The sequence below is a fragment of the Aspergillus welwitschiae genome (genome assembly GCF_003344945.1).
Source record: "Aspergillus welwitschiae strain CBS 139.54b unplaced genomic scaffold BDQ94scaffold_8, whole genome shotgun sequence".
NCBI lineage: Eukaryota > Fungi > Ascomycota > Eurotiomycetes > Eurotiales > Aspergillaceae > Aspergillus > Aspergillus welwitschiae.
This window is the reverse complement of record NW_020798702.1, coordinates 998,376-1,026,231: the sequence shown is the minus strand read 5'-3', so window position 1 is coordinate 1,026,231 and position 27,856 is coordinate 998,376. Positions and strand designations below refer to the sequence as shown.

Below are 27,856 nucleotides of genomic sequence, written 5' to 3'. Positions count from 1 at the left end.
TAATCAAAAAAGTAAACAACAACGCTTACCCCACCCCCTGTCGATCTTTGGTTCCAGGATCTCGTCCACGTGGATGCCACGCGAGATGGGTTCAACCTTGAGGATTTGATTACTATTGCTTACTAGAAATTCTAAGTTCTCGATCTAAGGAGTGAATTGTCGTTAGGGGGTTACGAGGATAGCATAGTCAGTTGTTTCATGTTGATTGCCTGGAACTTCTAGAATTTTCTGGGCTGATTTGGGGTGTAGCTTTGGGAACTGAGGATTAGTGCTTTTCTCTAGATGTTAGAATTAGTTGTGCAGCAGTGACTAGATTGTGTTCACATATGGAATAGCTTCTTGAAATGATGATGTGTAGAACGTGGTGCGGCTCCAGCAGGTGACGGAGTCTACGTAGTAATATATTCTGAATCCAGAATGTGCACGCAGTCTTGGCTGCTCAGAGGGTTCCGACTTGGTACAATGTTGGGTCTTCAATTCAAGTTTATAGAAGTAAAAAAAAACTATATTCAAGGTATAATGTATGATCACAGGTAGTATAGACAGGTATAATCAAGGACACATTAAAGAACTCCGCGAATCTCCGAACGCACAAAAGACACTCCTTCCGGCTTGGGTTAAGCCAAGACCACTTCCCTCATTTTGAAGTAGGATTACAGACCCTCATTGCTAAACAAAAAAAGAAAAAAGAAAAAAAAGGAAGTAAGGTAGGATCAACTAGGCAGAAATTTCGCGTCTGGAAAACCGCAGCCATGGGCCATCCTTCTGACCCGTGATATGCTCGCGCAACTGGTATTCGTTCTCTCGGTGTCGCCCGTACACCGCCCCCGGCACTCCCCTGCCGACCTTGCTCATGGGGCCCTCGGCGAACTCGAAATCGCTCAAGTACAACACAGTGGCTACCGTGGTCATGAGCTCGTGGTAGGCCAAGCTGCGACCAAGACAGCCGCGCATACCCAGCGAGAAGGGGTTGAAGACAAGTCTCGCCCGCTTGATGCTGCCAGTTCCATCATCCTCGAGCCACCGCTCGGGCCGGTAGGTGAATGGATCCACGTAGTAGCGCTCATCGTGGTGGATGGCATACAGTGGCACCGCAACCGTCACACCTCCCGGAATATGAATGTCGCCGACAGTCAACCCACCCGGCAGAACTTCTCTCGTCAAGGCGGCCCCGTTGGGTGGACTCATGCGCAAGGCTTCATCAATACACGCCCGGAGATAGGTACATTGTGAGAGTTCCGGGCCTGAGAGAGCCTCCTCAGACCCCAGTGACTTGCCCGCGAACACAGTGCGTACCTCCTGCGCTGCCTTTTCATATGCAGAGCGGTTGTCCGCCAAGTAGAACAACGTCGCCGCGATCGCCGTCGAGGTGGTGTCGGACCCGGCCACCACCAGCGTTGTGCTCTCGCTGACCATCTCTGACGGCTTGAATCCCTCGCCCGTGTCCGGGTCCTTGGCTGTAGCCAACGCGCTGTAGATATCATCGCGGGGCTTGCAGGGGTCCAAGGCGTCGGGCGCCCACTTACCCAGGGCGCGATTGGCGCGTTCGCGGACAGCGCGCACAACGAACCGGAGGAAGCGGTTGCGGGCAATGAGGGCATCGCGGAAGAAGATGCCGTCGACGGCGCGCCACGCGGCGAGAATAGGCATGTACGCGAGCACAGACATCCGTACGTTCGACTTGTCGATGACCTCAGGCATGTAGCGGAACTTCTCGCGGCCGAGCAGGTTGTAGCTTGCGCTGAAGACAAGGTCGGACATCAGGTCGAAGGTGAGGTAGCCGCACCACTCGGCCATGTTCATCGGCTCGCCCAGCTCGCCCTGACGTGCCGGGAGCACAGCCTCGCAGAACTTGCGTACATGCACCGCAATGCGCGGGTCCATTCCACGCTGTGCCTTTTCCGATAGCGCAGTTGAGACAATGCGTCGCCGCCGGAGGTGTTCGTGTCCTCCGCGCAGGCTGAACGTGCTCCCTACGCTGCCGGCTTGGAGGACTTCGTAGTGTGGGCTTTTCACCACCGAGGCGTATGCTTTCGTCGAGTAGATGGCGTGCAGCGCGTCTGCGTTGCGAATGAAGACCGAGTTGGGCATGTAGCGCACGAAGTCGCCGTGTTTCTCGTGCAGCCGCCACATGTCAAGGTGGGCGTCGCCTTTCCAGGAGTGATAAGCGCCGTAGCCATGGGTGAGGCTAGCGAAAATTGGGCCAGGGAATTTGGCCAGTGGGTGGAGGAAGAGGAGGTAAATGATTCTTCCAAGGATCTGCTGGGGTGTTAATGATGGACTTGAAAGAGGGTAATAAACTGGGCCAAGAGGGAGATCATGCTCGTACCAGGAGTGTTGCGCCGCCTGCGGCTGCAAGTAGGATGGTTTGAACCGACATGGCTTGTTTTTTAGTATGAAGGCAGTCAGGTTTGAGATGAAAAGAGTGGTGAATGACTGTGAAGCCGGCGAATTTCAGTTTCAGAGCTGGGCTTTTTCAAATGCCATGCATTTCCCACGTGGGAGTACAGTGCCCCTGCATAAGGATCAGCCAGGACACTGCCTTATAAGGAAGCAGTTCGCGCAGTATCAGGTTGCTTACGATTAATTAGTCTGGTGTTTGGGAGAAGTTGGTGTCAGAGGTGGTGTAGTAATAGAATAGTAAGCATATCCGAGACATGAGATGAGATGATGAGATAGCTGCGCATCAGGATGTCAGTTTCAGTCAGGACCTAAACTCCGGTTCAGAGTCAGTGGAGCATTGTGGTCTGACCGTTCGTCCATGTGGTTTCTGAAACTTGATCCTCGAGGCTTCCTTTGCGTTCCTGGTTGATCGTATTGTCCCCACTCTGCGTACCCAACACTCAGCCTGTCCGCGTACCTCATCGCTGTTGGTTCCGAAGACTTAAGTCTATCACATGATGATTCACCTCTACAGTAAGTCGCTGTTCCTTATTATCAGCTACTCATAATCAGCTGATGTATGCGGATCTGCCTATCGTTCCCTAGCAGAATGTGTCGAGGACATCCAGGTGTACCTGTCTGGGCAGCAAGCAGATTCAGGACAGACCCCCGGGCTGTGTACTTATGGGTAATTCATTCCAATAGAATAATGCTGGAGCTTACTGTACCTTTGGTATCACAGATCTGGTCCTGTTGTTTCAAGCCATCTGTTCATTGTTGGACCGACTCGGCGGTATGAAGCACTCCGTATTCGTGACATTATCCAAGGGATGTTTACCGCCCAGACTTGATTTTCTTGGCTGCAGGAAACTACAACAGACAAAAAAACGAAATTAAAAATGTCCTTAGATCTAATTTTAACTTCGAAGAAATATTATAAGATTGGTGTAATAACAAAAACAAAAACATACAACAGAAGGGATTCGCTGGTGGTCAGCCACCCAACTACTAACCTCCCGGCGTGTGGCTTAAGTACGGCTGAGCGGACGGGAAGCCCTGTTTTCCACACCCTGTGGTCGTATGTACCAGACACTACTCAGAAGAAGTTTATATAGTACAGTATATAATCACGGAAGGATTTCGTTCTTGTCCCAATTCAGAGTTGACATGCGAATTATGTGCATTGTAGCTCTTGATTTTTAGCTTATTTGAGGATCTTTTGTGGTTTCATGATTTGAATGTAGATCCAAAAGCATCAAGGCTCCTAATAGAGTATTAGCAGACACCGACGCACAACCACAGGGGATATATTTCTTTTGTTTTGTATGATTCCGTAGCAGTCAATAGTATGCCGTGTGACTATGTGTCAGTATATAATAGAGGATGAAGTTCATTAGAACGTATAGAATTTAATAAATCTCACTGATTGTTCTGGTAAGCAACAGCAAGCTTTTCATATGTAAAATGTACTACATGCGGTCCCGTCTTATACGACGACCTGTGTATATCGCACATCAGGAAATCGCAAGGCGAACAACCAGGGATGGCTCCCACGACGATCACCCTAATCATTTCATATCCCACTTAGGACAGAGGTCGGTTCAGATATGCATCGTCATCATCGTCATCCTCGTCGTCAGGACATGTAACCTCATGAAACTTGAGGGTGACATAGGGTGAATTTTTGGGATCGGCTCGGTACAGCTTCTTGTCACTTCTTACTTCCAAACCCGTGAGCGGGCTGCTTTCTTCGGTCGCATACCCAATTGACAAACGGATGGTGGGGGCGTTACTCTCTGCACCGACTGCATCTTCATCATCGTCGTTATTTTGGTTGGCCTTGAAGCTGATCGTGTTACACCACCCCCCGCCGGCGGCAAAGAACCAGTTCCAGCCAGAGGTAGCCAGGTAGCCCGGTCCAACTTTGGTGTTCTTATTCCACCCCTGGTAATCCCAAAGCCAGAAGGCATGGCTGCTGCTCACCGATTGACCTCTACCCTTGGGCTGCTCGTTGAAACATGAGTTCTGACGATAGCAAAGTTTGAAAATTCTCTTCTCTTCCGAATTCCCAAAGGTTAAGATATTCCAAGTATTGGAATCACCTCCTACCTTTCCATAGCCTTCTTTGCTGAGCCAATAGCATTTGCCATACTCTATATCCAAGAGCTTAGCCTCGGAGACGGGCTCGTCGGCAGTAACTGGCACTTGATGGCTATTTTGACTCGTGCCATGATCGAAGTCACCATGAGTTGCATCTTGGCCCATGAAATTAATCTGCACAGCTGGCGAGTAGTAAGGCGAAGCATCTGCCTTGAAAATGTAGGCTGCAAGCAGCAAGAGAGTACTAAAAGTCTTCATACTTAGGGCAGTTTTTAGGGCACGATGACTTGAGGATTTGAGAAATGATAATTCGATGATCATTGAATGTGCAATTGGGGTTAAACCAGGTTTGCTACAGTGTTGAGCACGTTATATAACTTTGACAAGGCCATTGTAATTACCTTTGTACCGATGAAATCATCATGACCATCTCATTTGTTTTAGATATAAGACCGAAAGTCGGATCACATAGACTTTATCCCATCGTGCGATTGAACTTGCGATTTAAGTTTGTTGATTTGGAACTTGCCTGCTTGCGTCGACGACCCGGCAGATCTCAATTATCGGTTGATCCGCATTCGGTGTCCCTCCGGGGAACGTTACCACAGGGAAAGCTTCCGCGACCAATGAATTGGCCATGAATGGAGGAAAATACCTCAGACAACAATTGGATTCGTAGCTAAGTTTACTGATCTGGGCATAATAGCCATTCATTGAGATAACCTTCACGGTAACTTCAGGCTGACAAGCGATAGAAGGTGCGACTAGCTACGAATGCCCCAAAGCTAGTAGTACCATGGTATAGCTGAGGCTTATATTTACAACTACCAAATAAAGGCGCCGGCCGAAAGTCTACTATATGTCCTGCGTGGCCGGCCTTGCTTCCTAGTAAGGCTATTGCGTAGCCAAGTCGAGTGCTTCTGCTTAATACCATACTCGGAATCATGAACATTCCTTGAGCGATCTGCCGCAAGATGCCTGGCATGCTTTGGTGTTTCACCCTTGACCAGAAGTTTTCCTGCTATGCTGTAGTATTGGCGTAGATCTAAATACTTGTATCTCAAAAAACCATACAGATCCCTGACTGCAGCCCGGGAGTTTTGCTGCCACATGTGGCACCAACCTAAAATACTTCTATGGACCACTCCACAGCGTGCCTCTTCCGGGGTTACCTGCTGTCCTTCCCAGTGGGTGGATAAGTGGTATGACAGGGTAGGCAATCTGCTGGTTGCTCTGCTTCTGCAGGAAGGAGTAGGATCACATCGTCGAATCTCAGTTCCCTCGGAGCGCAAAGGGATGGCGTCAATGACAATCGTCGGCCCGCCCAGACATGCTGTGATGCCCTCCATCGGCGATGCTGCTTTCACACCGCGAACGGGAATGGCGTAGATCTGGTACGTGGTCCTAGTGACTCCAGAGAACGCAAACATGGCCGCCTGGCACGAGACTGTGTAGTTGCTGGACTAGCCCGACTTTCTATCTCTGTATCGCTTCATAGAAGTACGTCATCAGGCTAGCCCACTGAGACATTGTGGTTTTCAATTCATCTAGAGGACAAGACCGGTCGGAACCAGCAAGCTTGTGTAGGCAGAGATTACCCAGTTCGTGAAGCGGAGGTAACATAGGATCGCATTCTGCAGGATGGTTAAGGAGCTCCCCAGATCGAGTAGGCCGGCGCAGTCTACTTATAGACAGTCTAGAGAATCCATCACACCTAAGGTAAAGCAAGGGTATAAACCGATAAGCGATATATGTTATCATTACTCTCAATCATCCTGGAGACTGCACATGCCAGAGGATTGTTTTTTGATCTCCAACTCTAGATAACATCTTGAAAGAAAAACCTAAGAGATCCATACTTCCGATATCGAGAAGAAGTTTCGGGCTAATTCTGGTAACCTAGAGACCTGAGCAACACATCAAGTTCAGCTGAATCTTTTTGCAAGGTCTATATACCACTTTAACAGGAAATGCCACGAAATTCCCTTTTTCTTCTTCCCGTTTCCAGAAATGAAGTTATTGAATCTAAACTACTAAACAGGCTTGCTTCTGCTGTAGGTCCTTAGCCAGCATTTTCATCAATTTCCCTGCTCTTGTTATATTTGAGCATCTTTAATTTTCTTCCGATGAAAAACCTCAGCTCCATCAGAGGCCAAGTTCGGAATAAACAGAGAACCAGTAGCCTCTCTTGACTGGAATGTACTTGCAATCAAACAGTTATAAGTTATTATTCCTTTTTCTTCCTGATGCAAAGTAAGTGTGAGGGCTCCGGGGATAGCTGTACCGATTATACTTTATCTGGAAATATATATTTACTTACTATTATTTTATATTAAATATTTATCTTTAATTTTGTTATTTTCTATCTAGATTACTGAAATAAATATGAGGTGCGAGAGGAAGCCTCAACTAGGTACATACGAAAAAAACGTGTCCCAGTCGATTGCCGTGATATCCACATTGAAATCCGCCGCAGACAGGTCCAGGTCGAACTGGAAATCATCGCTGGCGCCTAGCCGGGGGTCTAATGCCTGCTGCGACTGCTCCGCCCATGCGCTACCCTGGGGATACACAGGGATGGGGTTGGTCAACTCCTCCAGTTGCGGTGGTGGATGCGAGACATTGGACACTGGGTTGTGAGGGGAATGAGCTGCGTGGGGCAGGGTCAGCTCTTCGGCGCCGACGTCGAGGTTCATATGTTGCAGGATGCGACGGATGGTGGCGATGGAGCTGCAGACGGGGTCTCCTTGTCGCATGCGGGTCAGGAACTGGAGGCCCTGGTGGACAAGCGGGGAGTTGGCAGTGCGGTTTTCGGGATTAGAGGCCATATCGTAGAGGAGGAGAAAGAGACAGTTTTCGAGGTAGAAGCAGTTGAAGCGGAGTTCCTAGGTGGGTGGTCATCGTTAGAATGGCAGAGGGAAGGGTGGGCTTGTGAGTGGTTACCCGAAGGAGAGGGTCGTCGGCGGCAATATTGCAGATGTAGCTGACGATTGTCCTGGCGGCGTTCAGGCAGTTAATGCAGGCGTTGTTTAGCCATGACGGAAGTTCGGGGGGAGGTTGATGGCCTGGCTGCTTGGAGATCTCGGTTTGCACTTTGCCGCGGATGATAACGAAGGGGCGGAAGAGGAGGAAGGACATGAAATTGTACACTAACATGTTGGTTAGCCGTAAGAAGCGTGAGAAGCAAGTAGACACAAACATGTGATTAGGACGACGGGTCTCATGCCGCGCGGATCACTAGAACGGGGAGCATCCAGCTCGAGGCCAAAGTCGGCCCGAGCCCTAGCGCGGAGGGCATCCATTTCTTTGCCGACCGCCATGGCGCAGTTCCACAGGACAGAAGGAGCGGCTTGCGGGCGATAGACCTGATGCACTATCTTCATCATCACCGTGGCGAACTGGAGCAGGGCGGAAAGAAAGATGTCTTGCGGGCGGGGGACTTGGCTGGTATTGAAGTATTCCAGCATGCTGGGTCGGCCCAGGTAGAAGCTTATCCATCTGCGAACTGTCAGCACTTCCCACCACGGGGTTGAGAAAAAGATGTCACATTTCCATGAAATACAGGGACGAGAAGGTATGCTGTCGTTCCATGGTCTCAAGGCTATCGTCTTCATTGAGATGAGTTTGTTGTCGGTGTAGCCCAGCAGCAAAGGCCTTGCGAGAGGTGTCACCGATGATCATGTATGCGATATTGGACTGGGCATACTCCAAATTGAACATGGCGTGGAGACTTCCTTTCAGTCAGCAACAGCCATACATGCTTTAGTCAGAGACTTATCATCAGAATCCCCAGTTGGATACATTCCAAGCTGACGACGTACTGCATCTTTGAGCGCTGGCCTTCCACGTATTCGGCCAGTCCCACGCCGAGCTCGAAATGCTCCGTGTTTGCTGCAGCAGTAGCCATAGCCATGATGCAGATATTTTGCTGCACCTCGCTAAATTGGGTAGTTCCATGATCGGTAGCATACAGGGCCTTTAGCAGTTGGTCATATCTGGTTTTTGGAAAGAACGGTACTATGTTGTAATGCGTTGCTAGGAATTGGTTCAACAGAGTGTGCGCAATATGTGGCGGGGGCAGAGGTCTGTTGACTGGCACAGACGCGTCAGCTGCGGACCGCATGGAACTCTGCCCGAAGAAGATATGGCGGACGCGGAAAAAGTCCAGCCCTTGACCAACCTCTTCCTGTTGGTTCCGGTTATGGTCACTGGCCGAACTGAGGTAGAGGGTGTGGTAAAGGTGTTGCAGCAGCGAGAAGTCAGAGGTCGGCCCATAGTACAATTCTACAGAGCCAGACGGAGAGCGTTGTCGCGCAGACACACTCTTGTGGACATCCTTGTAAACGTCGGACGGCTGATGCCGCTGCCTCTCCGTGCTGTGAAGCTCCACTACAGCCGGTTGATCACCCGGATGCTGCTCCAGTTTCTCGTCTGAGGGGGAGTCAGTGGCCCCTCGACGCACTCGAGCTCGCTCCCGAAAGACACAAGCCGTATTGCGCTGCTGACATGGGGTGCATGGGTTCAATCCATCACACCGAACCTTCCGAGCTCGACATTCCTGGCATGCCTTGGAAATCTTTTTCCTCAGCATGGCGCTGCTGGATGATCAGAAGTAACTATGGGATCAGAGGCTGTGGTTACGGACTTCACAGTAACAAAGTTCGAAGACATTCAACAGCACGTGACCGAGTCAGGAGGGGTTGACGTCGTTATTCATATTAGAAACAGCAGGCGGTGAGGCTTTTCTTTTCCCCAACCTTATTCTTTTTTTTTTTTTTTCCCTTTTTCTTCAACCAATCTTACTTGGTTCCATTTTTTCCATTTTTGATTGAAATTTATTTTCCCCCTGAAGCCGAGCTGTAATTACCGATTACTATTAGTGTTACTCTGCCTCCAATCAAAAAATGTTTATTAATCCGTACTAGTATGTAGTGTCTAACTATAATATACTGCTCGCTAGAAGCATTTCCCAGCTCATTAAGGTTCATCTTGAGAAGCCATTTAGGGAATCAAAGTATGTTACACTTGCTGGGCAGCCCACAGAGACCTCCCTCGACTTCCTCCGACTCCCTCTCTGGATCTAGCCTTGCCCCTTGAGCTTCGCGCTCTTTCACGTCCTGCCTACCGAGCTCCCGACTCATTGCATCCCCTCCAGAGCTATCATGTAGTCAAGCAGAGTTCAGCCGAGAAACGTGACTATAGAACGCGTTGCCCTGAGCCTCGGCAATGGAAAGCTCGAGCTCGCTGGGCTGGCGGGAGCCATCTCCTCCCTGTCAAGTAATTTATATTAGCTTGCCCTTAAATGTCCCGAAGAAGGAAAGAGATAAAAGGGGGGTACCAACAGCAAAGGTTCCTGCGCCCCATGCGCTGCCACCATGGATCTCAGACATGTTCGTGAGAAGCGGAAATGCAGTCTTATAACCTAGCGGCACGTAGATGAAGCCATGGTGCGCGAGCGTGCTCATCGCCGCTAGCGCAGTAGACTCCTGGCCACCACCGAGTGTGCCGGTAGAGACAAAGAGACCAGCATACTTTCCCCAGTAGCCGCCGGTGGCCCAGATCTTACCGGTCCGGTCCCAGAAGGCCTTCCACTGCGCGGGGAAGTTACCGAAGCGAGTGGGAATACCGAAGAGGACGGCGTCGTACTCGAGCAGCTGCTCTGGCTGAATGACAGGAACGGAAGACTTTTGCGGGGCGTGCATCAATTGTAGCACCTCGGCGGGGAGGGTCTCCTCGATTCTTATAGGATGCGATTAATGCGCTGATTGTTAATTACAGTGTGAGGGTGGCTCACTGGTAGAGGTCTGCATTGCCACCTGCAGCTTGAATACCCTTCAACTCGGCCTGAGCCAGCCGCTCAATATGACCGTACATGGAGTACTGATCAGGAGTAATTAGCAAATGGTCAAGATGAGCTATCCGGCAGTTACCGTCCAACGTACAAAGACGATAGCAATCCTGGGAGCCATTGCGACGAATTGATTTATGACAAAATACAATGATCTTGTTGCAGTAGAATCTGAGAGATGACGAGATGTAAGAAGCACCCTTTTATAAAGTCGCTGGTATGCGCGTGGCCAAGCCCAGGTCTCACATCGCTTGCTCTCGTAATCCAATGTCCTTCTTACCGGAATTCGGATTTACACGGGTTTCGGACTTGACAAGCTGTGGCGAGAAAAGGTGTATGGACCGGGTACCATCTACAAGCTCGGCCCTTCTGTGCTGTAGAGCCACCGGTACAATCATGTCGTATTTATTTACTGTGGCAGCAGGCGCACTGCTGCGTCAAAGATCAGTTTCAACTTACTTCCATTGCATGTCCCAACAGTCGTCTCGCAGTCGCGCCAGACAGTTCCGGTGCTGCTCCATAGGCCACCTCTTTACCAGTACCATCGCCATGAACAACACCGCAGAAGAGCTTCCGCCACTATCGGTGCAGGATTTCAGAATATACAACCGAGGTGCAGAAAAGATGGACTACTTTGTAAGGCTCTCCTTTCACCCAACCATGCTTATGAGATTACTAATCAAACTTGCAATCTCATTGCAGCACGGCTTCCTCCGCCGATCCTGGAATATCCTCTGGGATGCCGCTACCAGCGGCCAGCGGCCGTCCAATATGACTGTCCGGCAATTTATTGCTGAGGGCCTGCAATTTGCCGACCACCTCGAGACTCATCATGGGATTGAGGAAACTTACATCTTCCCCTACCTGGCGAAGAAGATGCCGGAATTCCGCACGGGGCGCGGGCGGCACGCCGCCGAGCTTCTGCGGCAGCATAGAGAGATCCATCATGGCCTAGAAGAACTCCGGGAGTACCTTGCCAGGTGCTCGCAGGGGGAAGAAGATCTAGATCTGCGGGTGCTCAGGGGCAAACTGGAAGGGTGGAAAGAGGTGCTATGGACTCACCTTGACCAGGAGGTAAAGACACTGGGAGCGGAGAATATGCGGCGGTACTGGACTAAGGAGGAAATGATGAGGATTCCCATGTAACTAAGTTAGAGTAAAAATGATCAACAGTAATCACTGCTTTGTGCTGGCTGAATGAAGTAGAAGAATTGGTTGATGGATTGGTTGAGCTAAATCCGGTACTGTCTTTCGGAATTAGACAAATCCGGGTGTTTCGGACTTACGCCTTGCCATCAGCCACTCTCTCACGTCCATGTGTGGATCTACTCGGGTAATTGACTTCTGCCCTAGTGAGTAATTATACTTTCTATTCTAAGTCTAGTCTATGTCTATTCTATGTCTAGTCTATGTCTAGTCTATGTCTGTTCTAAGTCTAGAATACATGATGATCAATGTTGTACAGAGCCTCCCAACTCGCCGCCAATCATTCCCCACCATCTAGTTTAGATGGCACCACGCATGGAACTCACAACGCCAACCCTCTAGCAAAACACCCCACCCGCCTGCCTCCAATTAAGCAGGAAATGAAGAAAGGAAACACATTTCCTCTGTAGTCTCTTCAAAGATACTGCTCGCCATAGCCAGTCCCCTCTCCACGCTGAACATCGGCCAGCGGCACACGACCATACTCATACCCAGACTCAGGGAAATCCCCCTCCAACACCGGCAGCGCCTTCTTCTTCCAAATCGCCTGGATCTTCTTAGCCGTGGTTAGGAACCGTTCCCGAAGAGCTGGATAGCCACTGGCAACAATCGCCCCATCTCGCTTCTGGAATGCCCCGCCCACAAGCACATGCTTGATGTCACCTACATTCGCATGCAGCACAACCGCAGCCACAGGATCATCCCACCCCAGCATACCGGGAGAGTTTCCATTCCAAACAAGAACATCGGCTTTGGCGCCCCGCGCAATAACACCTAGATCCGGCCGGCGCAGCGCCAGCCCTCCCCTCTGCGTCGCGAGCAGGAACGCCTGGTTGACCGACATAGGGTTATTGGCGGGGATGTTCCAGTTGTTGAGGACCCAGCGGTAGAAGGTCACGCGGGCGCTCTGCAGCCACATCCGGGCTTGCGTGAGGATGTCCGAGGAGTAGGTAAAGTGGGTGTCGACGCCCAAAGCAGCTTGGTCCTGCACTAGGTGGCTATAGGGGTGGTCGTGCCCGTAGTGCATTTCAGACTCGGGGGTAATGGATAGGTACTGGTTGGTGCTGCGGAGAAGAGAAGCACCCTCGCCGGTGAGGAAGCTGCCGTGTGAGAAGACCACGGGAATGGAGGTGTTGAGGATGCCGAGGGCTTGGAGGTCTTCGGGGGAGTTAATAGCTGCGTGGAGAGATTAGTTAGTCAGTGCTCGAGTTACGGAGCAGGGGTCAGCTGGATGCATACCTCCCCATATACCCTGGAGGGAGTGGGTTGTGATGGCTGAGACGTTGTATTTCTTGGCAAGAGCAATGATCTCCTCTGTCTCAGAAGGACTGCCCGGGTTGAAGCCGTCATAGGCAATTCCCAAGGTCGTGGCAGTTCCGTCCAGGCGGCCACTTCTGGCCACCTCTTCGAACTTGGCCACCTGCTCGGCGAAGGTAAAGTTGGTCACGTTGTGGAAGGTAAAGCACCAGGCCATGCGGACGCCACTGTCAATGGAGGCTTGCAGACCGGCGTCGGTTGTTTCATTGGACCAGGTGTGGTGGGCGTGATCGAGGATGGTGGTGACACCCGCGTTCATAGCTTCGTAAAGACCCGCTAACTGGCTGATGTAGACGTCCTCAGGGGTATACTCGCCGTTGACGGAATACTCACTGTAGCGGTCAAAGTATTCCGCCAAAGTGGTGTTGGATCCCAAGGTCTTGAACGCAGTTTGCCAACTATGCCGGTGGGTGTCGATGAAGCCGGGAGTGATGATGTCACCAGTTGTGTCGACAACTTCAACGTGCGAAGGCAGCTGACCGTCATAGTTGCCGGAGTAGACTGCCTCAATCGTGTCGTCCACGATCAGGACTGAGCCGTTTCGAACCACTTGGAGACTCTGACTAGTGGCATCATAGGCAATGACGGTGCCGCCGGTCAAGAGCTTAGAGTTAGAGTTCGCGTCTGCTGCGGCTGCAACTGCACCAGCAGCAGTGGCCACTGTTAGAGCCAGGGAAGAGATGGAAGGAACGATCATCGTACTGTCCTTCTGTCCTCTGAAGAATGGATGCGTAGTATGATGTATCTCAGCTCCAGTAGCGAGGGTCTTGATTTATAGTTCGCAGAATGCATCAACATGTCAATATCATGTAATTGAGCCCCACGATGATAGACGAACCTAAATGATCCGCCGGAATTACGAAGCGCGGAATAAACGGATTTAGTAAACTCAAGGCTGATCAACCTTACCTTTTCCGGACTGAGCTTGGCAACAACAGGAGAGGCAAGGCCAGCCTCGGCCAAGGAGCCGATCGATGAAGTATTAGTAATAACAGGTACGGAAAAAGTTGGAATTAGTGAACTAAATCCGTGTCTATTTACCTAATTATGGAATCGAGACTACTAGTTCGGTCCTGGGATCCGAGAAACCAGTCCTGGTGGATCTAGAATGTGAGAAATAAACGATGGAGGATAAAAAGGCACGAGGCGAAGAGCATACAGAGTACATATCTCACAACAGGAAGGAGACATACCGATACCATGCGCGCCGTTGTATCTGCCAGCCTCTTGTCGTAGCATGCATACCGCTGCAAAACCTTTAATTTTCGCCTACGTAGTGGAAGTGACGCACTGTAGAGATTAGCTTCAAAGAGCTCTGGTCTATAGTAGAGAGGTAAACAGGTAAGACTGATCTGAGCTTAGAAAGTCTGATAGGCGTATGAGCTTATCGAATGGAGGAAGCCATGGTAGTAGGTTGCAGATCGTGGAAGGATTCGTACCACGAGACTAGTAATGGAGCTTGTAAGGCACTATTTATGTCATCTAGTCAAGTGCGGGGAACCCCGTGGGCGACCCCAACCCGGCAACATTCTTCTTTTTTTCCCCCTTGGCACTCCCTGCATCATTCAGTATGGCGACTGGCTTGAACCGCGAAAGGCGTCGGCGGCGCAAGACGGCACAGGAGGAGCGCATCTGTCCCATTTGCTCCCAGTCGTTCAAAAAGGCAGAGCACCTGGCTCGCCATTTTCGGACACACACCAAGGAGAGACCATTTATTTGCGTGAATTGCGGCAAGTTCTTCGCGAGACAGTATGTGGAAAACACCACCTGCAGTCCCAACCAAGCCTGATCGATCTAGGGACACCCTTCTACGCCATTCTAGGTCTCATCACCGGAATACGAACGACTGCAGTAATGTGCTAGCAAGCAATGCCTCTTGTCAAGATGACCCTTCTCAGCAGAACGTACATATAGCCCCTTTGACTTCGTCCGAGCATACTATATCTATGCCTGAACAGGAGCCGCCACATCCGCAATGCCCACTGCTCACCAACGAGCCGGATTTGACAATAACCACCTCTCCTACACACACGCCGGGAAACTTGCCGATTGACGCTACCTTCGACACTGACTTTTTCCCAGATGGTGGCGGTGACATCTTTCAGCCCCAAACTACTAGCGGGCCCGCATTATGGAACTGCTTGTGGGAGACAGACTGGATCTCGTGGCTAGAGGGATCCGAGTTTACTATTGGCGATTTCAATCTGACCTTACCTATAATAGGAAGCACAGAGCAGTTAGACACTCCCTTGACTACCAACATGGGCGCCTCGGATTCTATCCAACGCGGATGGCATACCTTCTCTGAGGCAACCATCTCCTCAAGGGAGGACTCCCCGGATGCCACTACTAGCAGCAGTGGATTGGCCGGCGACATTCAGACCCACGCAGATGACGCGTACAGGAAAAAGCTAGCAGAGACTCTGCAGCAGCGAGTACAGCAGCCAGATAGCTTACCCTCCGCCACTTTCTTGGTACGACCCTAACCTGTCCACCCTCTCCGGAGACGGCCCTGATGATGACTTCAGGACCTTTGCATCCGGGCTTACTTTACCCACTTCCATCCGATCTTTCCGTTGATCCATGCAGCGACATTTCAGCCTTCTAAACAGAACGCGGTGCTACTTCTCTCCATCTGCTCTATCGGGAGCCTTTGCCTCGGATCGGCGAGAGCTGTTGCCCGTGGCATTAGCATGTTTGAGCGCCTGAATAAGGCTATGCTGGCTTCGGTATTTGCTACCAACTGTCACTACTATGCGGCGTTTAACAGAAGTATGCAGTGGGACACCTACATATCCGCAAGGGGTTCACTCCGAATCTTTGGTCTGCAAGCTGCTTTGATCGGTCAGACGTTTGGTCTGTTGGTTGGGGTGTGCCTTCCTTTCCACCCTTTCCTTTGTGGTATACTGACGAACCGCCTATACTAGAGACCGAAAGACCTGACTGGGAGCGAGACTTTCCATGGATGTCTCATTGCGGTAATTACCTACTCATTTGTACGGAAAAATATGCTGATCAGCTACAGTGGGCGCGCAAAGCTGGTCTATTCAAGCTGCAAGGCGAAAATGACATCGCAGCCGAGATTCGAGAGATTGCTGACGACAGCCCAGCCCTCAACACTGCATGGAAGGCTTGGAGCCGCTCAGAGGAGAAGAGAAGGTAGGTAAAAGATGTGTACACTCTGCCCACGTAGTAACTAATGTCAAAGCGAAGAGTTATCCTAGCTATTCACATCCACGACGCAGAGCTCACCAACCTGCACCACCACGAGCCAATCCTCCGCCATACCTCAGAGAGCCTCCCCTGCGTATCCCCTCCAGAACTGTTCACAGCACCCAACGCCCGCACCTGGAAATGCCTTCTTTTAAACTCCACAGCACCACCCCGTCACACGGCAACCCCATCCCACACCACAGAGGCAGCCACACGACTGCCTCTCAACCGCCTCGCAGCGAACGACTTCCTCTCGTACGGCCTCCTTCAAGGCATCGGGACCTGGATACACGAACACCGAGCTCCCGTCAGTGTCCACCAATGCGAATCCCTCCTGGCAACGTGGTACCGACAATTCAAGCAGTCGTGCGATCCGACGAAGCCCGACCCATTCTGCCAAATGATCCTTTGGCACGCCGTAGCCATGCGCCTCTACGCCCGCTTTGACGAGCTCGAGTGTGCCTTGGGCAGGGAGGGCCTGCGCGCCGCCCAAGAAGCCTCGGCCTACGCGGCAGCCTGGGCGGGCTCACTCGACGCCAAACGCTGTTTGCTCCATGCAGTGTTACTACAGCGACAATTCCAGGCAATGAAAATTGGGGTCGAGCCTGCTATACATGTGCCTATGGCCCTGTATTACTGTGGGATTGCGTGGGCCTCGTTTACGCGCTTTGGGACTGGGGATGGCGTGTCGAATTTGGGTGTTAATTTTCCGGAATTCAGAATACTGGGCTTGGATCAGGGTAAGCTATTCCGTGAAGCTATGAGGGGAGTCCAGTGGGGAATGACGGCCTCAGGTCCGTTTTCCATGATTATCAGCTTGCTGGGGAAGATTGACCATTGGAAGGTTGCGGAGAGATTTGCAGGAACTTTGTTGCGGTTGCAGGATGTGCTTTGATTTGAGTATATAGACATAGTATACCCCGCATACTAGGAATACTGGGCTTGATATCTTACTACTTATTTCTCAAGGCCAGCCTACAAACCAATCCGTGCTGCTTGGCAAAGAAAAACGTTCTGACCCGCCACTCGTTCTCGTGCGAAGCCCACTCGATCTCGAAGTGCCGCAACAACTGCGGCACAAGCTTGCCCATCTCCATCATAGAGATGTTTTTCCCAATACACGTCCGCGAGCCGTAGCCGAACTGGTCCAACAAGAAAACAAGGGTTCAGATCAAGAACTCGAAAAGTATTGGCTAATCTCATCAATACGTACCGTCAGCAAATGTCGATCCATGATCTTGACCTGTTCCTCGGTTGACTCAATCCACCGCTCGGGCCGAAACTCGCCAGCATCGTCCCCAAAGATGCTCGTGTCGTGATGAAGTACTGCCGGATTGATCCCTACAACTGTTCCTGCGGCCAGATGTACTCCGCAGAGGTCCGCCCCGCCCTCTGGTACGACTCTTTCAAGCGGGAAAGATACGCCTGGGTGACAGCGCATTGCTTCTTTTATGACAGCTTGGCTAGTGCGTGGAAGGCGCTTGCATCAATATAAGGATCCTGTTATGTGCTGCTGCGGAGCAAAGCTTACAGGTATTCCAGCTCCAGGCACTCGCCGTATGCTACATACCGGGAAAGCTTTCCTGCCTGGTCGGCCTCGTCGATCTCCTTCTGCAGGTTTCTATACACTCGCGGGCTTTTTACCAGGTAGTAGATGATTGCTCGCAGTGATATGGCAGTGGTGTCGCTTCCGGCCAGACTGCCACATGTTAGCTTTTCCCCAGTGCTGAAGGGGTAGGGAAAATGCAGTTAGGCTCCCACAGATTGTTACTGAGGTGATTGATCATATCCCTATGCGACATGGGTTTCCCCTGGACTTCCTGGGCCTGGAGCCATGAGAGGAAGTCCGGTCTGCCGTCATGATCCGATGCAGATTTCTGGTTGTACTGCTCCATGCATTCCTGCGTATACTGTGGATATGGATTAGTTACTGGTATATCACGATGGTCTGTGAAGATGTCGGCCTAACCTCTACAATAGTCCGCAGCGGATTAGGAATATCAAAGAATGGCTGCATCTCCAATACCTTGGCGACAACACGGCTTCCCATCAGCCACGGATGAACAGCCGGGATTTGACCAATTATTGATGCATAGTGGAGGCCCGAATCAATGGCGCCTATCATCCCGTTGATATCCCTCTGTTCCTCCATGAAGCCGAATCGCCGCTGGAAGCTTATGGCCCCGATCACGTCAAAAGCATACCATTGCAGCCAGGTGGATAGATCAACAGGCTGGCCCTCAAGACTCCTCATCGCACGAAGGAAGATCTCATTGCATTCATTAACAAGGGGCTCCATCAGTTTGACTGAGGACATGGAGAACTTCTGTGCAACCGGTCGTCGCAGTGCGCGGTGCTGGGCTGGATCCCGGACTGAGAACATACTCGCCATCGGGGAGTCTTCGTAGAGAGGACTGGAGACGTCGTAGTACGCAGACTAGCCCTATTTAGTTATTTGACCTCCCAGTCCGCGATGCTGATAATCAACGGTCTATACAATAATACCTTGAGAAACCCACTACTGATACCATACACCACGGCGAGCGCGGCGGGGTCTGAGATGTCGACTGTCTCGGGCCCTGTTCGTACAATACGTCCATACCTTCTGTGCAATTCGCGATAGGCCTCAGGGGCATTCCCCTTGGCCACGAGCCATGGACGGTAGAGGGTGGTAAATTTCGCTAGCAGTGGGCCTGGGACAGATGCCAAGGGTTGCTTGTAAGCTCTCAGAAGTGAAAGGAAGAAAGCATACAGCAGAGCAGTTGAGATTGCAATGACAGCGGCAGGGATGGGGTGCATAAGAAGGCCGCGGGCCTCTTCGAAGAGAGACCAGTCAATCATATTTCGAGAATGAAGGCAGATCTGGTCATAAGGCTGGCTACCATGAAACAGCACTTCTTTTAACTTGAGTCTGGATATTACCATCCCCGCGTCACATGGATCATGTACACCCTGTGTTGAGCTCCCCGCAATGAATCTCCCCCGCTATTCGACCCCATGATATCATAGTATAACCAATCACGGTTCTGCTAGCTGCGGGGTCTATCAAAAGCACGGAGACTCTTGCACAAGGAGAGTCCTAGAATTTCCTTGCTCCCCGGTCTGCTTACCTATTCGCAACGCTTCTGGTGGGTCTATGGTCAGCATAATACACAGTATGTAAGTCCTGTCGTCCAGATACTAGGTTGATTGCTTTGTAGTGTGCGGCCTTTATTCTCTATGCTAATGCTTACAGTTTTCCCCGCTACTAGCACGTGTGACCTTGGCACAATGTCTATAGATACGCAATTCTGTTCTTAACCATCCCAACCCCTTCAACTTCGACCTCAACCACATCGCCATCTTGCAAAAACTCGCTGGTAAAAAACCCCACCCCCGCCGGTGTCCCAGTCAAAATAACAGTGCCCTTCCTCAGCGTTGTTCCTCGGGACAGATGCGCAATAATCTGCCGGACCCCCCATATCATGTCCCCCGTGCTTGTCTCCTGCTTCACCACCCCATTCACCCGCGTAACCAGATTCAGCGCCTGGGGATCGCCCACCCGGGCCGCAGAGACAACCACTTGTCCGACCGGCGCGAACTTATCGAATGACTTGGCGTAGCAGAATTGGCCCCCCGAAGCTGCGGGCAGCTGGAAGTTGCGTGCCGAAAGATCGTTTCCCGCTGTGTATCCCAGCACATAGTCTAGAGCCTGCTCTTCCGACACGTTCTTGGCGTCTTGAGCAATGATCACAGCGAGTTCGCCCTCATAGTCGAGCTGTGGCTGGGCGTCTGGGTGGATCTGGATGGTCTCAAAAGGGCCGGCCAGGGCGTCGGCGGGTTTGGTGAAGACAGGTGGGTAAAGGGGGATAGGGAGCTACTTGGATCGAAGAAGGTTGTTAATCCTTGTCATTCTTTTGGTGTGTAATATGATGCGGGTGTGGGACGTACATTGGACTCCTGGGCGTGGGCATGATAATTTAGTCCGATGCACATGATGATTGGAGTGTGCTCGATTGGGCAGAGGAGCTGCACATCATATCAGCAATATTCAGACAATGGGTCAGTAGAATCATTTGTCGTACAGTCTCTACTTCATGCTGCTCATTTGTCGGTTGTAGTCCATCGAACGGATTCCCCTCGTATCGCTGGATGCGGTATTTCTCATTGGCGGTGGAGAGGAGCTCCCCGTAGTGGATTTGGTCTCCGACGGCAAAGCGAACCAACTTCTGGAAGACGGCCATTTTTAAACATGTGACTGGGGGAATTGAACGTATCTATGTATGTGGCATCTTATATATGGGAGGCGGGGAGCCCGGGGGGTGTGAGTTGCCGCATAGTCCCCGCAGACTGTGTGGCAACTATCCTCCTCAGGTGGAGCGGAACCACTATGGGAATGCTGCTTAGTGTCTCTCAAAGTACCTAGTATGATTTACTACACCATAACAAGGAACAGCTGAAGGCAATAAATACCGCCAGCAGTCCCATAATTTCAATCCAGCAAAATCTGAAAAGAATCTACAACAAACGATCCCTGCATAATGGCCTCGCCTGTCCTCCAACCCAACCGCAACATGTTGCAACCGGACACCGTCGCCATGGGCAAAGACCAGGAATCTCAGGAGAGCTGGCTCGAGAAACGAGGAATTGACCCAGGCAGTCGAATCCGTCTCAAGAAGCTCTCGCACGTTCGCTACCAGCATCCCAACCTAGACGAAATCCACCAATTTCTTCTGAACTTTGGACTCCAGGTTGCCCAAAAGACAGACCAGGAGGTCTGGTACTCGGGCTATGGGCCGGATGCGTACGTGTACTATGCGAGGAAGGGTCCACGGAAATTCCTTGGTGGGGTCTTCGAGGCCGAAAGCCGTGAGGACTTTGACCGGTAAGCCAAAGCCGTGAATTGGCAGAAATGAGTCTAATAGGGGGTATTGACTATAAATAATCAAAGAGCATCTCGCCTTCCCAGTGCAGGAGCAATTGAAGAACTGAAGCACGCCCCGGGATGTGGGTTACTACTAACATTGACGGACCCAGAGGGGTTCCCGTTTAATTTGATCTATGGGCAGCAGGAAGTCACCGCCAAACAAGACCTCTTTTTTGACAAGGTCCTTCTAAACTTCCCCGATGATAAACCACGCGTTAGGCAGTTCAACCGGTTCCAACCAGGCCCAGCCGCGGTGTATAAGGTATAATGTCTAACCCAATCCGATCTCAGTCTCGTCTAAGACATACTCAAAGCTAGGCCACTACGGTATGAGCACCCAGATGTTCGACTCGCAACTGCACTTCTACACCTCCACCTTCAACATCAATCCCACCGACTTCGTCTACATGGACCAAAACGGGGAGCGGATCCCAGTAACCGTCTTCATGCACCTCGATCTTGGCGAGACATCCGTCGATCACCACTCGCTGTTTCTCAGCCTCAACCCAACCTGGGCACATGTCCACCATTGCTCCTTTGAAGTACACGACTTCGACGCCCAGCAGCTTGGTCATCAGTGGCTGGCGCAGAAGGGGTACCGGCCTGCGTGGGGAGTAGGTCGGCATGTTCTTGGGTCGCAGATCTTTGATTATTGGTGGGATGTCTCGGGGAATATGATTGAGCATTATGCGGATGGGGATTTGGTCAACCGGGATACACCGGTGGGATTTGTTGAGGCTGGGGAGGACACGTTGGCAGTATGGGGACCTAAAGTGCCTGCTGAGTTTGTGGAGTGAGTATGGCTTGACTACAGCGTACATAGCAGGGTTGGTTGATATGATTTCCTGTCCCAAGAATATATAGTCCTCTCCTGGTCGTAATCCTATTCTTACAAAAGCAGAGTACACGAATGTAGTGGACAGTCATTGGGCTAACCGCAAAAAAAGTTGATGACAAAGAATCAAGCCTAGATGAGAGAACACAGCTAGTATCCGCTGCTCTTGAGACACGACAAATGCTTGACCAAGCCCAGCTCACTATCAGTCTTTCAAAGGCAGAATGTCCGGGTAAGGCCCCACTGGAACAATTACCGAGGCAGCCCGATCCTTCCTACTCGCTTTGAGGTATCCAGATTTATACTAACATGATTAGCACCTGCCTTGTATAACCGGACTTGTTCCACTTACAATGTCAAAAAAGGTCGTTTTCTTGAAGGCACCCCGCGTCCTTTCGGTTTCGTCGTGATACAATCGCCGGTACCACCGATCAATCAGCGGATAATCATAGCGAATCATTTTCAGGTTGCACCGAAAGATCCCGTAGTAGGCCACGTCAAAGCGACAGATCGTCGTGTATAGCCGGATGTCTGCATCGGTGATGTGTTCACCAAATAGATACGGGAGGTGCGGTTGTTGGCTCAGGCGGGCCTCCACAAGGTCCAGTGCCTGAAATAATGGATAGACATTTTCCTCATACGCCTCCTGCGTCGTCGCGAAGCCAGTCTTGTACACCCCGTTGCTGATCTTGTTGTATACCCATTCATTGAAGGTGTCGATTTCGGCCCGCAGATGCACGGGGTAAAACCCCCCACCTGGATGATTGGGTTCACGCCTATGTTCTTCCAGGAGACCATCGAACTCAGTATACATCATTCTGATAATCTCGCTGCTCTCATTGTTGACTATCGTCTCTTTCTGCGTGTCCCAGAGGACCGGAATCGTGCATCGGCCTGTGTACTCTGGATCCGCCTTGAGATAAAGTTCCCTCAACAGCGTGAAACCGTACCGTGGATCTTTTTCTGCTGTTCCCAGCCGCCCGGAGAAAAACCACCCGTCCGGACCAAGGTCGGGGTCCAGAACGACTAGCTCAATAATATTCTCCAGTCCTTTGAGTGTGCGGACAATATTGGTGCGATGCGCCCACGGACAGCCCCAGGCTAGGTATAAGACATACCGGTCCTTTTGGGCGGGGAAGTCGGAGCTTGGATCACTTGAGACGTAGTTTCTGAATGACGACGGCTTTCGGCGAAAATGGCCATCTGAGTCAGCGAAGCTGTGGGTTTGAGCCTGGTGGCGTTAGCTTGGGGCGTTCTGTGGATGTGAGGGGGTATACCTTGTCAGTCATGATGAATTTACACGTTACTACGTTAGATTTGAGAAGCCGCAGCAAACAGGAAGGTGGTGACACAATAAATAAGCACTGTGTTGCGGAACCAGCCGGATTTATCGGATTAGCTGGGGCGAAAATATGTACCGACTTGTATTAGGTTTCTACCGTATTACTTGGTTCCAGTCTTGAGACTGACGTAGTGCTAGGGCTGAAGATCCCCTATAATAGTGCAGCAACTACGCTGTTTCTTGCCTAGTAGTGAACAAAATAATGTAACCCACTAAATTTGTAAAACATTTATTGACAGAATCAAAGATACCTCGTTGCAATCCAAATTTCCCAGTACAAACGCCCAAAAAGGACAGACAGCCCACAACCCAGATTATATATCATGCCGCGCAAACTTGCTAGCCAGCCGGAATCGCCGACCACGAAAGTAAAGGAAAAATGGATAAGGCAAGAAAACGACACAGAGGCAACCTAGGAGCGTGCACGCCCACCCAATGCCCAAGTTATGGAACATGGCTGTTGCAAACAATGGGAAACCAGCGCCAAACGAAGAGCGGAAGAAGTCGTTTCCTGCCAGCACCGAAGCAGCATACTTAGGGTAGGCGTGTGTCTGGTAACAGAAGATGGCGTTGAATATCAGCACCGCCCCGACAGTAAAGACTAATGAAGCTAAGACAGGTGCAATCCAGTGGATGGATGCAAAGTTGCCTGTCCAGCCAAACCAAAAGAGTGAGATCGGCAGACAGACGGCGCCGAAGCAAGCTGGAGGCAGCTGTTGCTCAGGAGCGAGGTTGCCATTGCTGTCAATTTGCTTGGACTGCCGAGTATATTTCCAGTAGAAGTATCCTGGCACTGCGACACAGCAGGCGCCTACAAGACACCCAAGAAAGGCAAGGCCGTTTTCACCTGGGTTGAAGCCTCGCAGCTCCTCGAAGACTATCGGAAATGCTTCGAACCAGATGTAAAGGATGCCGTAAATAAGGGCGATGTAGAGATTCATGAGAAAGACGATCGGTTCAGTGAAGCAGAGCTGGAACGGGCGAATCAATGCTTCAAACACAACGCTCTATAAACTCGTTAGTCACATTGACATGAGGTAAGTTAGGCTGCGCGTGTGTCACCTACCGTCTTCTTCATATTTGACAGCTCAATCTCCGCTTCGCAAAAAAGGTTCGGGTTTCCCGTGATCTTGCGCAGTCGGCGGGCCCGGCGGTACAGAATGTTTGGAGCAAACGTCTCTGGCAGGAAGATTAAACAACATACGAGCACTGCGCCTGACATCCAAAGCAACGGCCATATTGTCCAGGTCCATCCCATGGCGGAGCTGGCGAAGCCTCCGATAACGGGGCCGAGAACTGGGGCTGAGACAGCAAAGCAGCCCCAGATGGCAATCATGTAATCGCGCACACGAGAGTCCCAAATGTCCCCCATAGAAGCTGCTCCGCTGGCAAGAACAGGGGAGCCAAACATCCCGGTAAGAAACCGAAAGGCAAGAAACATGCCAAAGTTTTTAGCATATATCACAGCAAAGTTGAAGAAGACAAACACCGTCAATGTTGTCATGTAGATGGGTGTTCTTCCAATGACCGGAAGTTCTCCTAAAGGCGACCAAAGCATGGGTCCTGTTTCATAGCAATTAATATGAGCGACTAGCCATTTCCATGGGCTAACCAGAAAGGCGGAGGTTCATACCTATTCCATACCCAAGCACGAAGAGCGTCAGTCCTAGCGTTGCAGCCACTGTACTGACGTGAAATTGTTCGCTAACACCGGGGATTCCCGGGGTGTAGATGGCAGATCCGATGTAGATGGCAAATGTGAGCACCCATATCTGCAGGCTGACAAAGACTTTTCTGCTGAGACTCCAGTTCTGGGGGTTCTACTGTAATGTTAGTCACAGTCTGCAAAAAGGAATTCCGGCGTATTAGTCGCACCTCGCTGTCCCCTGACTCCCTCCATGTGATTATCTTGAACTCGTCCCCGAATTTCACCACACTTTCTGGCCTATCATAGGAGCGGCTCTGGGTCGCCTGCGACAAGACCGTATAGAGACCATACGAGTCTGTTGGCTCCGGGCTGAACTCGGGATCGTGTGGGTCTTGCGAGTGCTGAACATATAAGGACCAGGCTGAAGGACAAGTCTCTTCCGGATAGGGCAGGACTCGGCCTCGTGTGAGGACGCGGATCAACTTGCCCAAGGTAGTGTCCCGAAAAAGTTCCATTGCGTATGTGCTGATGATAGGGCTACATATGGTTTCCAAGGCATACTTTTATACTCAGCACCAACAGTCTGGTGCCTTCGCTCTGGTAGTGCGATGATGCGTGGAATCCCGGAAATGCGCTAAATCCGTCAACTCCGCAGCTTATTCCGCCGGCCCAACCATGGTTTGATCTACATATCCATGGAATCGCTTCCTCCCTGCCAATAGGGTTATTCTTTCACTATTGATTCCCTCGAAGTCTAGGCCACAAATAGTGGACGATCAAAACTTTGACAGAACCTTAATTTGACTTTTTTGCCCCTGAAACTCATACTGTGCTTGTTTGCCGAGTTGTTGCTGCATTCTTGGACATGGAATATAGTGGATCTATTGGTAATCGAGGACAGAGATATACTATTCACTGATTCAAGAGGTACTTAGTAATGGAAGATGTTCTCCAATAGCCTATGTCGCAGTAGAAGAGTTTGAGACACGTTCTAAGCAGCGTTACTGCACCACATCGGGAGTTGCTCTCTGAAGATGACTCTAGAGGTAATACTAATTTGGGAACACATGAAGAGGAAAAGGGAACTTCAATCAACTTGTACTTAATATAAATATATCTTAAGGCTATCTTAACTTTATCTGAAGGCTATTAAGTCCTATACAGAAGAATGGACTTTTTACCAGCAGCTCTCCAGTCCTTGTCTTCTTGCTCTATTCACCGCTTAATTAGAGTAATAAACTTCTAGCCTAATAAAATTCATATAAGTGCTACTGCGTCTTACTTCAAACTTGTGTCTAACTTTCCTATTATTTCAAACATTTTCAAGTCAAGTGTCTTCCTCAAAGGCATGTTTAATTTTCCAAGAATTGAGTTTGATAAGTGAATGTGAATCGATTAGTAGTAAAGAAACGGTAAATAAATTATTATTAATTATTAATGAAAAATAGGGATATGTAGATAAGCAGTCCTGGTATTCTATTATTTATAGTGGAAAGGTACGGGATTCCCTGAAGCCTATGACACGCATAAGCCTAGTAAGTATACACAATACTGCGGAAATGATGTCATCAAGCTTCAACTTGCTATTCTGCCGCCTTACCCTCATCCAGCGGCTGAAAGATGTCCCTTCTCTTCACCACGCACTTGGAGGCCCCCTGGACCTTTGGGTATACCAGGACTTCTCCAAGCCGGCTGCAATAATCTGTGAACCCGCTTGTGAGACTCCACTCTGAACCCCGATCCAACTTCCGCTAGTGCACATTCGCTTAAACGGCACCATCCAATCAGCGTATGCCAGTGACATGCTTGCCGTCGAGTGCCCTGGGCGCTTACATGTTCGGGTCTATGAATACAATCCACCACCACACCAGTAGCAGGTCTTAATCGGTGCCCAAAACGTGCTATACTAAATACCCCATGGCCGGCCGTCTCAGAATCAACTCGTTACATGGGTTCACTTCATTCATTCATTCAGTGATACTATCAATTCCCAGGAGATACCACACAATGGCGTGTTCTGCTGCTGCCCAACCTGCGGCTACTATCCCCTCCTTCGTCAACAAACTTTCGTCTCTCGCTATCCCCGAAAGCGAGGACAACGCCGATATTCGCCAGAAGTATCGCCCCTTTCTTCTCACAGATGACGCAGCTGAGGACTGGGTCAATACGTTAGAGCTTACAACCGCCATGAAAATGGCAGCGCAGGAAATGCGAAAGTCAAACAACAGAATTAAAGTGCTAGTCTTGTACGGCAGTCTCCGTCGGAGGTCCTATTCGCGCCTGGTGGCTTTGGAAGCCAGCAGAATTCTCTTCCGCCTGGGGTGCGATGTCCGCGTGTTCAATCCCGAGGGTTTACCGGTAAAGAATGATACCGACCACGACCATCCTAAGGTACAGGAGCTCCGCGAGCTCAGCAAGTGGAGCGACGGGCATATTTGGGTATCGCCTGAGCAGCATGGGAATCTGGTTGGTGTCACCTTGCCTAGTGGTAACCGCGACCGGCTGGTTGATTGCATGGAGGAGTTTGTGAAATATACTATCGTCATGCGATCTCACCTGGAGCTTTTTGGTGATCGGTTCAGCGAGAGGGAAGAGAAGCGAAATAAGGAGATAAAGGAACGCGCCAAACAAGTTTAGCCCGGCCGGTGCTCCTTTGTAAATAATGTGCCGGACTCTCATTCTGTCAAATAGTTATAGAATGTCTAGGACAGCAACTCAATTCTCTTTGCTGCCCTTAACCGGCAGAACCCATCAAAGTAGTATATTTACTCAGCCCATGCGGATGCGTCGTACTCATTTATTAAATCCGTGTATTCTTTCCCTGCTGTCGCCCATCCTTTAATCCCCCCTTCCAGTACGAGACTCCTCAACCGAGTCTCTCCTTGTAGCTCAATGTAGTCGGCAAACCAACTCGCGGCCCGCACTCCACGGCCCTTCGATGAACCTGATGCCAGTGAGCATGTTATACCGCTCTTTACGGAAGGAAGTGAAGGTAGATGACAGACCACAGTACCAGACAACCTCCTTAACCGGGCTTTGGCTGAGAAGAGGATAGATTG

At 50.6% G+C, this 27,856-nt stretch overlaps 13 protein-coding genes across 13 annotated transcripts; 4 read left to right on the top strand and 9 right to left on the bottom strand.

Annotated features, from left to right (window-relative positions):
• Nucleotides 1–717: 717 nt before the first annotated feature.
• BDQ94DRAFT_158184 (cytochrome P450) lies at nucleotides 718–2,380 on the bottom strand (the record flags this gene model as incomplete). Its single annotated transcript, XM_026768900.1, has 2 exons — nucleotides 718–2,259; nucleotides 2,330–2,380. The coding sequence occupies 2 exons, from the start codon at nucleotides 2,378–2,380 to the stop codon at nucleotides 718–720; spliced, it is 1,593 nt and encodes a 530-aa protein (XP_026629049.1).
• A 1,586-nt stretch (nucleotides 2,381–3,966) lies between these two features.
• On the bottom strand, nucleotides 3,967–4,803 carry BDQ94DRAFT_158183 (uncharacterized protein; the record flags this gene model as incomplete). The annotated part of the gene is made up of 1 exon (XM_026768899.1): nucleotides 3,967–4,803. One exon carries the CDS (start codon nucleotides 4,801–4,803, stop codon nucleotides 3,967–3,969), a length of 837 nt encoding a protein of 278 aa, XP_026629048.1.
• Nucleotides 4,804–6,887: 2,084 nt separating this feature from the next.
• On the bottom strand, nucleotides 6,888–9,073 carry BDQ94DRAFT_158182 (uncharacterized protein; the record flags this gene model as incomplete). Its single annotated transcript, XM_026768898.1, has 5 exons — nucleotides 6,888–7,367; nucleotides 7,426–7,631; nucleotides 7,682–7,980; nucleotides 8,030–8,216; nucleotides 8,257–9,073. The coding sequence occupies 5 exons, from the start codon at nucleotides 9,071–9,073 to the stop codon at nucleotides 6,888–6,890; spliced, it is 1,989 nt and encodes a 662-aa protein (XP_026629047.1).
• A 302-nt stretch (nucleotides 9,074–9,375) lies between these two features.
• BDQ94DRAFT_139528 (protoplast secreted protein 2 precursor) lies at nucleotides 9,376–10,489 on the bottom strand. The gene is made up of 4 exons (XM_026765444.1): nucleotides 10,425–10,489; nucleotides 10,277–10,362; nucleotides 9,825–10,221; nucleotides 9,376–9,752 (listed from the first exon to the last, which is right to left on the bottom strand). Exons 1-4 carry the CDS (start codon nucleotides 10,449–10,451, stop codon nucleotides 9,651–9,653), a joined length of 612 nt encoding a protein of 203 aa, XP_026629046.1. The 5' UTR covers nucleotides 10,452–10,489; the 3' UTR covers nucleotides 9,376–9,650.
• Nucleotides 10,490–10,879: 390 nt separating this feature from the next.
• Nucleotides 10,880–11,476, top strand: BDQ94DRAFT_186028 (hemerythrin domain-containing protein; the record flags this gene model as incomplete). Its single annotated transcript, XM_026775037.1, has 2 exons — nucleotides 10,880–10,966; nucleotides 11,033–11,476. The coding sequence occupies 2 exons, from the start codon at nucleotides 10,880–10,882 to the stop codon at nucleotides 11,474–11,476; spliced, it is 531 nt and encodes a 176-aa protein (XP_026629045.1).
• A 475-nt stretch (nucleotides 11,477–11,951) lies between these two features.
• Nucleotides 11,952–13,550, bottom strand: BDQ94DRAFT_168334 (amidohydrolase family protein; the record flags this gene model as incomplete). The annotated part of the gene is made up of 2 exons (XM_026771027.1): nucleotides 11,952–12,712; nucleotides 12,776–13,550. 2 exons carry the CDS (start codon nucleotides 13,548–13,550, stop codon nucleotides 11,952–11,954), a joined length of 1,536 nt encoding a protein of 511 aa, XP_026629044.1.
• An 873-nt stretch (nucleotides 13,551–14,423) lies between these two features.
• On the top strand, nucleotides 14,424–16,961 carry BDQ94DRAFT_186027 (uncharacterized protein; the record flags this gene model as incomplete). Its single annotated transcript, XM_026775036.1, has 7 exons — nucleotides 14,424–14,602; nucleotides 14,652–15,327; nucleotides 15,382–15,582; nucleotides 15,634–15,723; nucleotides 15,781–15,831; nucleotides 15,879–16,012; nucleotides 16,067–16,961. The coding sequence occupies 7 exons, from the start codon at nucleotides 14,424–14,426 to the stop codon at nucleotides 16,959–16,961; spliced, it is 2,226 nt and encodes a 741-aa protein (XP_026629043.1).
• A 58-nt stretch (nucleotides 16,962–17,019) lies between these two features.
• BDQ94DRAFT_168332 (cytochrome P450) lies at nucleotides 17,020–18,907 on the bottom strand (the record flags this gene model as incomplete). Its single annotated transcript, XM_026771026.1, has 6 exons — nucleotides 17,020–17,208; nucleotides 17,280–17,529; nucleotides 17,598–17,765; nucleotides 17,828–17,976; nucleotides 18,036–18,503; nucleotides 18,572–18,907. 6 exons carry the CDS (start codon nucleotides 18,905–18,907, stop codon nucleotides 17,020–17,022), a joined length of 1,560 nt encoding a protein of 519 aa, XP_026629042.1.
• A 433-nt stretch (nucleotides 18,908–19,340) lies between these two features.
• BDQ94DRAFT_168331 (fumarylacetoacetate hydrolase family protein) lies at nucleotides 19,341–20,289 on the bottom strand (the record flags this gene model as incomplete). Its single annotated transcript, XM_026771025.1, has 3 exons — nucleotides 19,341–19,922; nucleotides 19,997–20,074; nucleotides 20,131–20,289. The coding sequence occupies 3 exons, from the start codon at nucleotides 20,287–20,289 to the stop codon at nucleotides 19,341–19,343; spliced, it is 819 nt and encodes a 272-aa protein (XP_026629041.1).
• Nucleotides 20,290–20,619: 330 nt separating this feature from the next.
• On the top strand, nucleotides 20,620–21,769 carry BDQ94DRAFT_158175 (2,4,5-trihydroxytoluene oxygenase; the record flags this gene model as incomplete). The annotated part of the gene is made up of 3 exons (XM_026768897.1): nucleotides 20,620–20,930; nucleotides 20,997–21,234; nucleotides 21,287–21,769. 3 exons carry the CDS (start codon nucleotides 20,620–20,622, stop codon nucleotides 21,767–21,769), a joined length of 1,032 nt encoding a protein of 343 aa, XP_026629040.1.
• Nucleotides 21,770–21,803: 34 nt separating this feature from the next.
• BDQ94DRAFT_139526 (glutathione S-transferase family protein) lies at nucleotides 21,804–23,112 on the bottom strand. Its single transcript, XM_026765443.1, has 3 exons — nucleotides 23,085–23,112; nucleotides 22,160–23,038; nucleotides 21,804–22,111 (listed from the first exon to the last, which is right to left on the bottom strand). The coding sequence occupies exons 1-3, from the start codon at nucleotides 23,094–23,096 to the stop codon at nucleotides 22,013–22,015; spliced, it is 990 nt and encodes a 329-aa protein (XP_026629039.1). The 5' UTR covers nucleotides 23,097–23,112; the 3' UTR covers nucleotides 21,804–22,012.
• Nucleotides 23,113–23,463: 351 nt separating this feature from the next.
• Nucleotides 23,464–25,312, bottom strand: BDQ94DRAFT_168328 (MFS transporter; the record flags this gene model as incomplete). Its single annotated transcript, XM_026771024.1, has 4 exons — nucleotides 23,464–24,156; nucleotides 24,216–24,712; nucleotides 24,783–24,969; nucleotides 25,025–25,312. 4 exons carry the CDS (start codon nucleotides 25,310–25,312, stop codon nucleotides 23,464–23,466), a joined length of 1,665 nt encoding a protein of 554 aa, XP_026629038.1.
• Nucleotides 25,313–26,804: 1,492 nt separating this feature from the next.
• BDQ94DRAFT_168327 (NADPH-dependent FMN reductase) lies at nucleotides 26,805–27,434 on the top strand (the record flags this gene model as incomplete). Its single annotated transcript, XM_026771023.1, has 1 exon — nucleotides 26,805–27,434. The coding sequence occupies one exon, from the start codon at nucleotides 26,805–26,807 to the stop codon at nucleotides 27,432–27,434; it is 630 nt and encodes a 209-aa protein (XP_026629037.1).
• Between the last annotated feature and the right edge of the window lie 422 nt (nucleotides 27,435–27,856).

Bases quoted from the DNA above. Each gene is read 5' to 3' on its own strand.
- BDQ94DRAFT_139528 (XM_026765444.1), bottom strand. From the start codon at position 10,451: ATGGCTCCCAGGATTGCTATCGTCTTT. The intron at 10,222-10,276 runs GTGAGCCACCCT...GCATCCTATAAG, and splicing joins GGCAATGCAGACCTCTACCA to AATCGAGGAGACCCTCCCCG. The intron at 9,753-9,824 runs GTTGGTACCCCC...ATTACTTGACAG, and splicing joins GGGGCGCAGGAACCTTTGCT to GGAGGAGATGGCTCCCGCCA.
- BDQ94DRAFT_139526 (XM_026765443.1), bottom strand. The intron at 22,112-22,159 runs GTAAGTGGAACA...TAATCATGTTAG, and splicing joins AAACGACCTTTTTTGACATT to TATAAATCTGGATACCTCAA.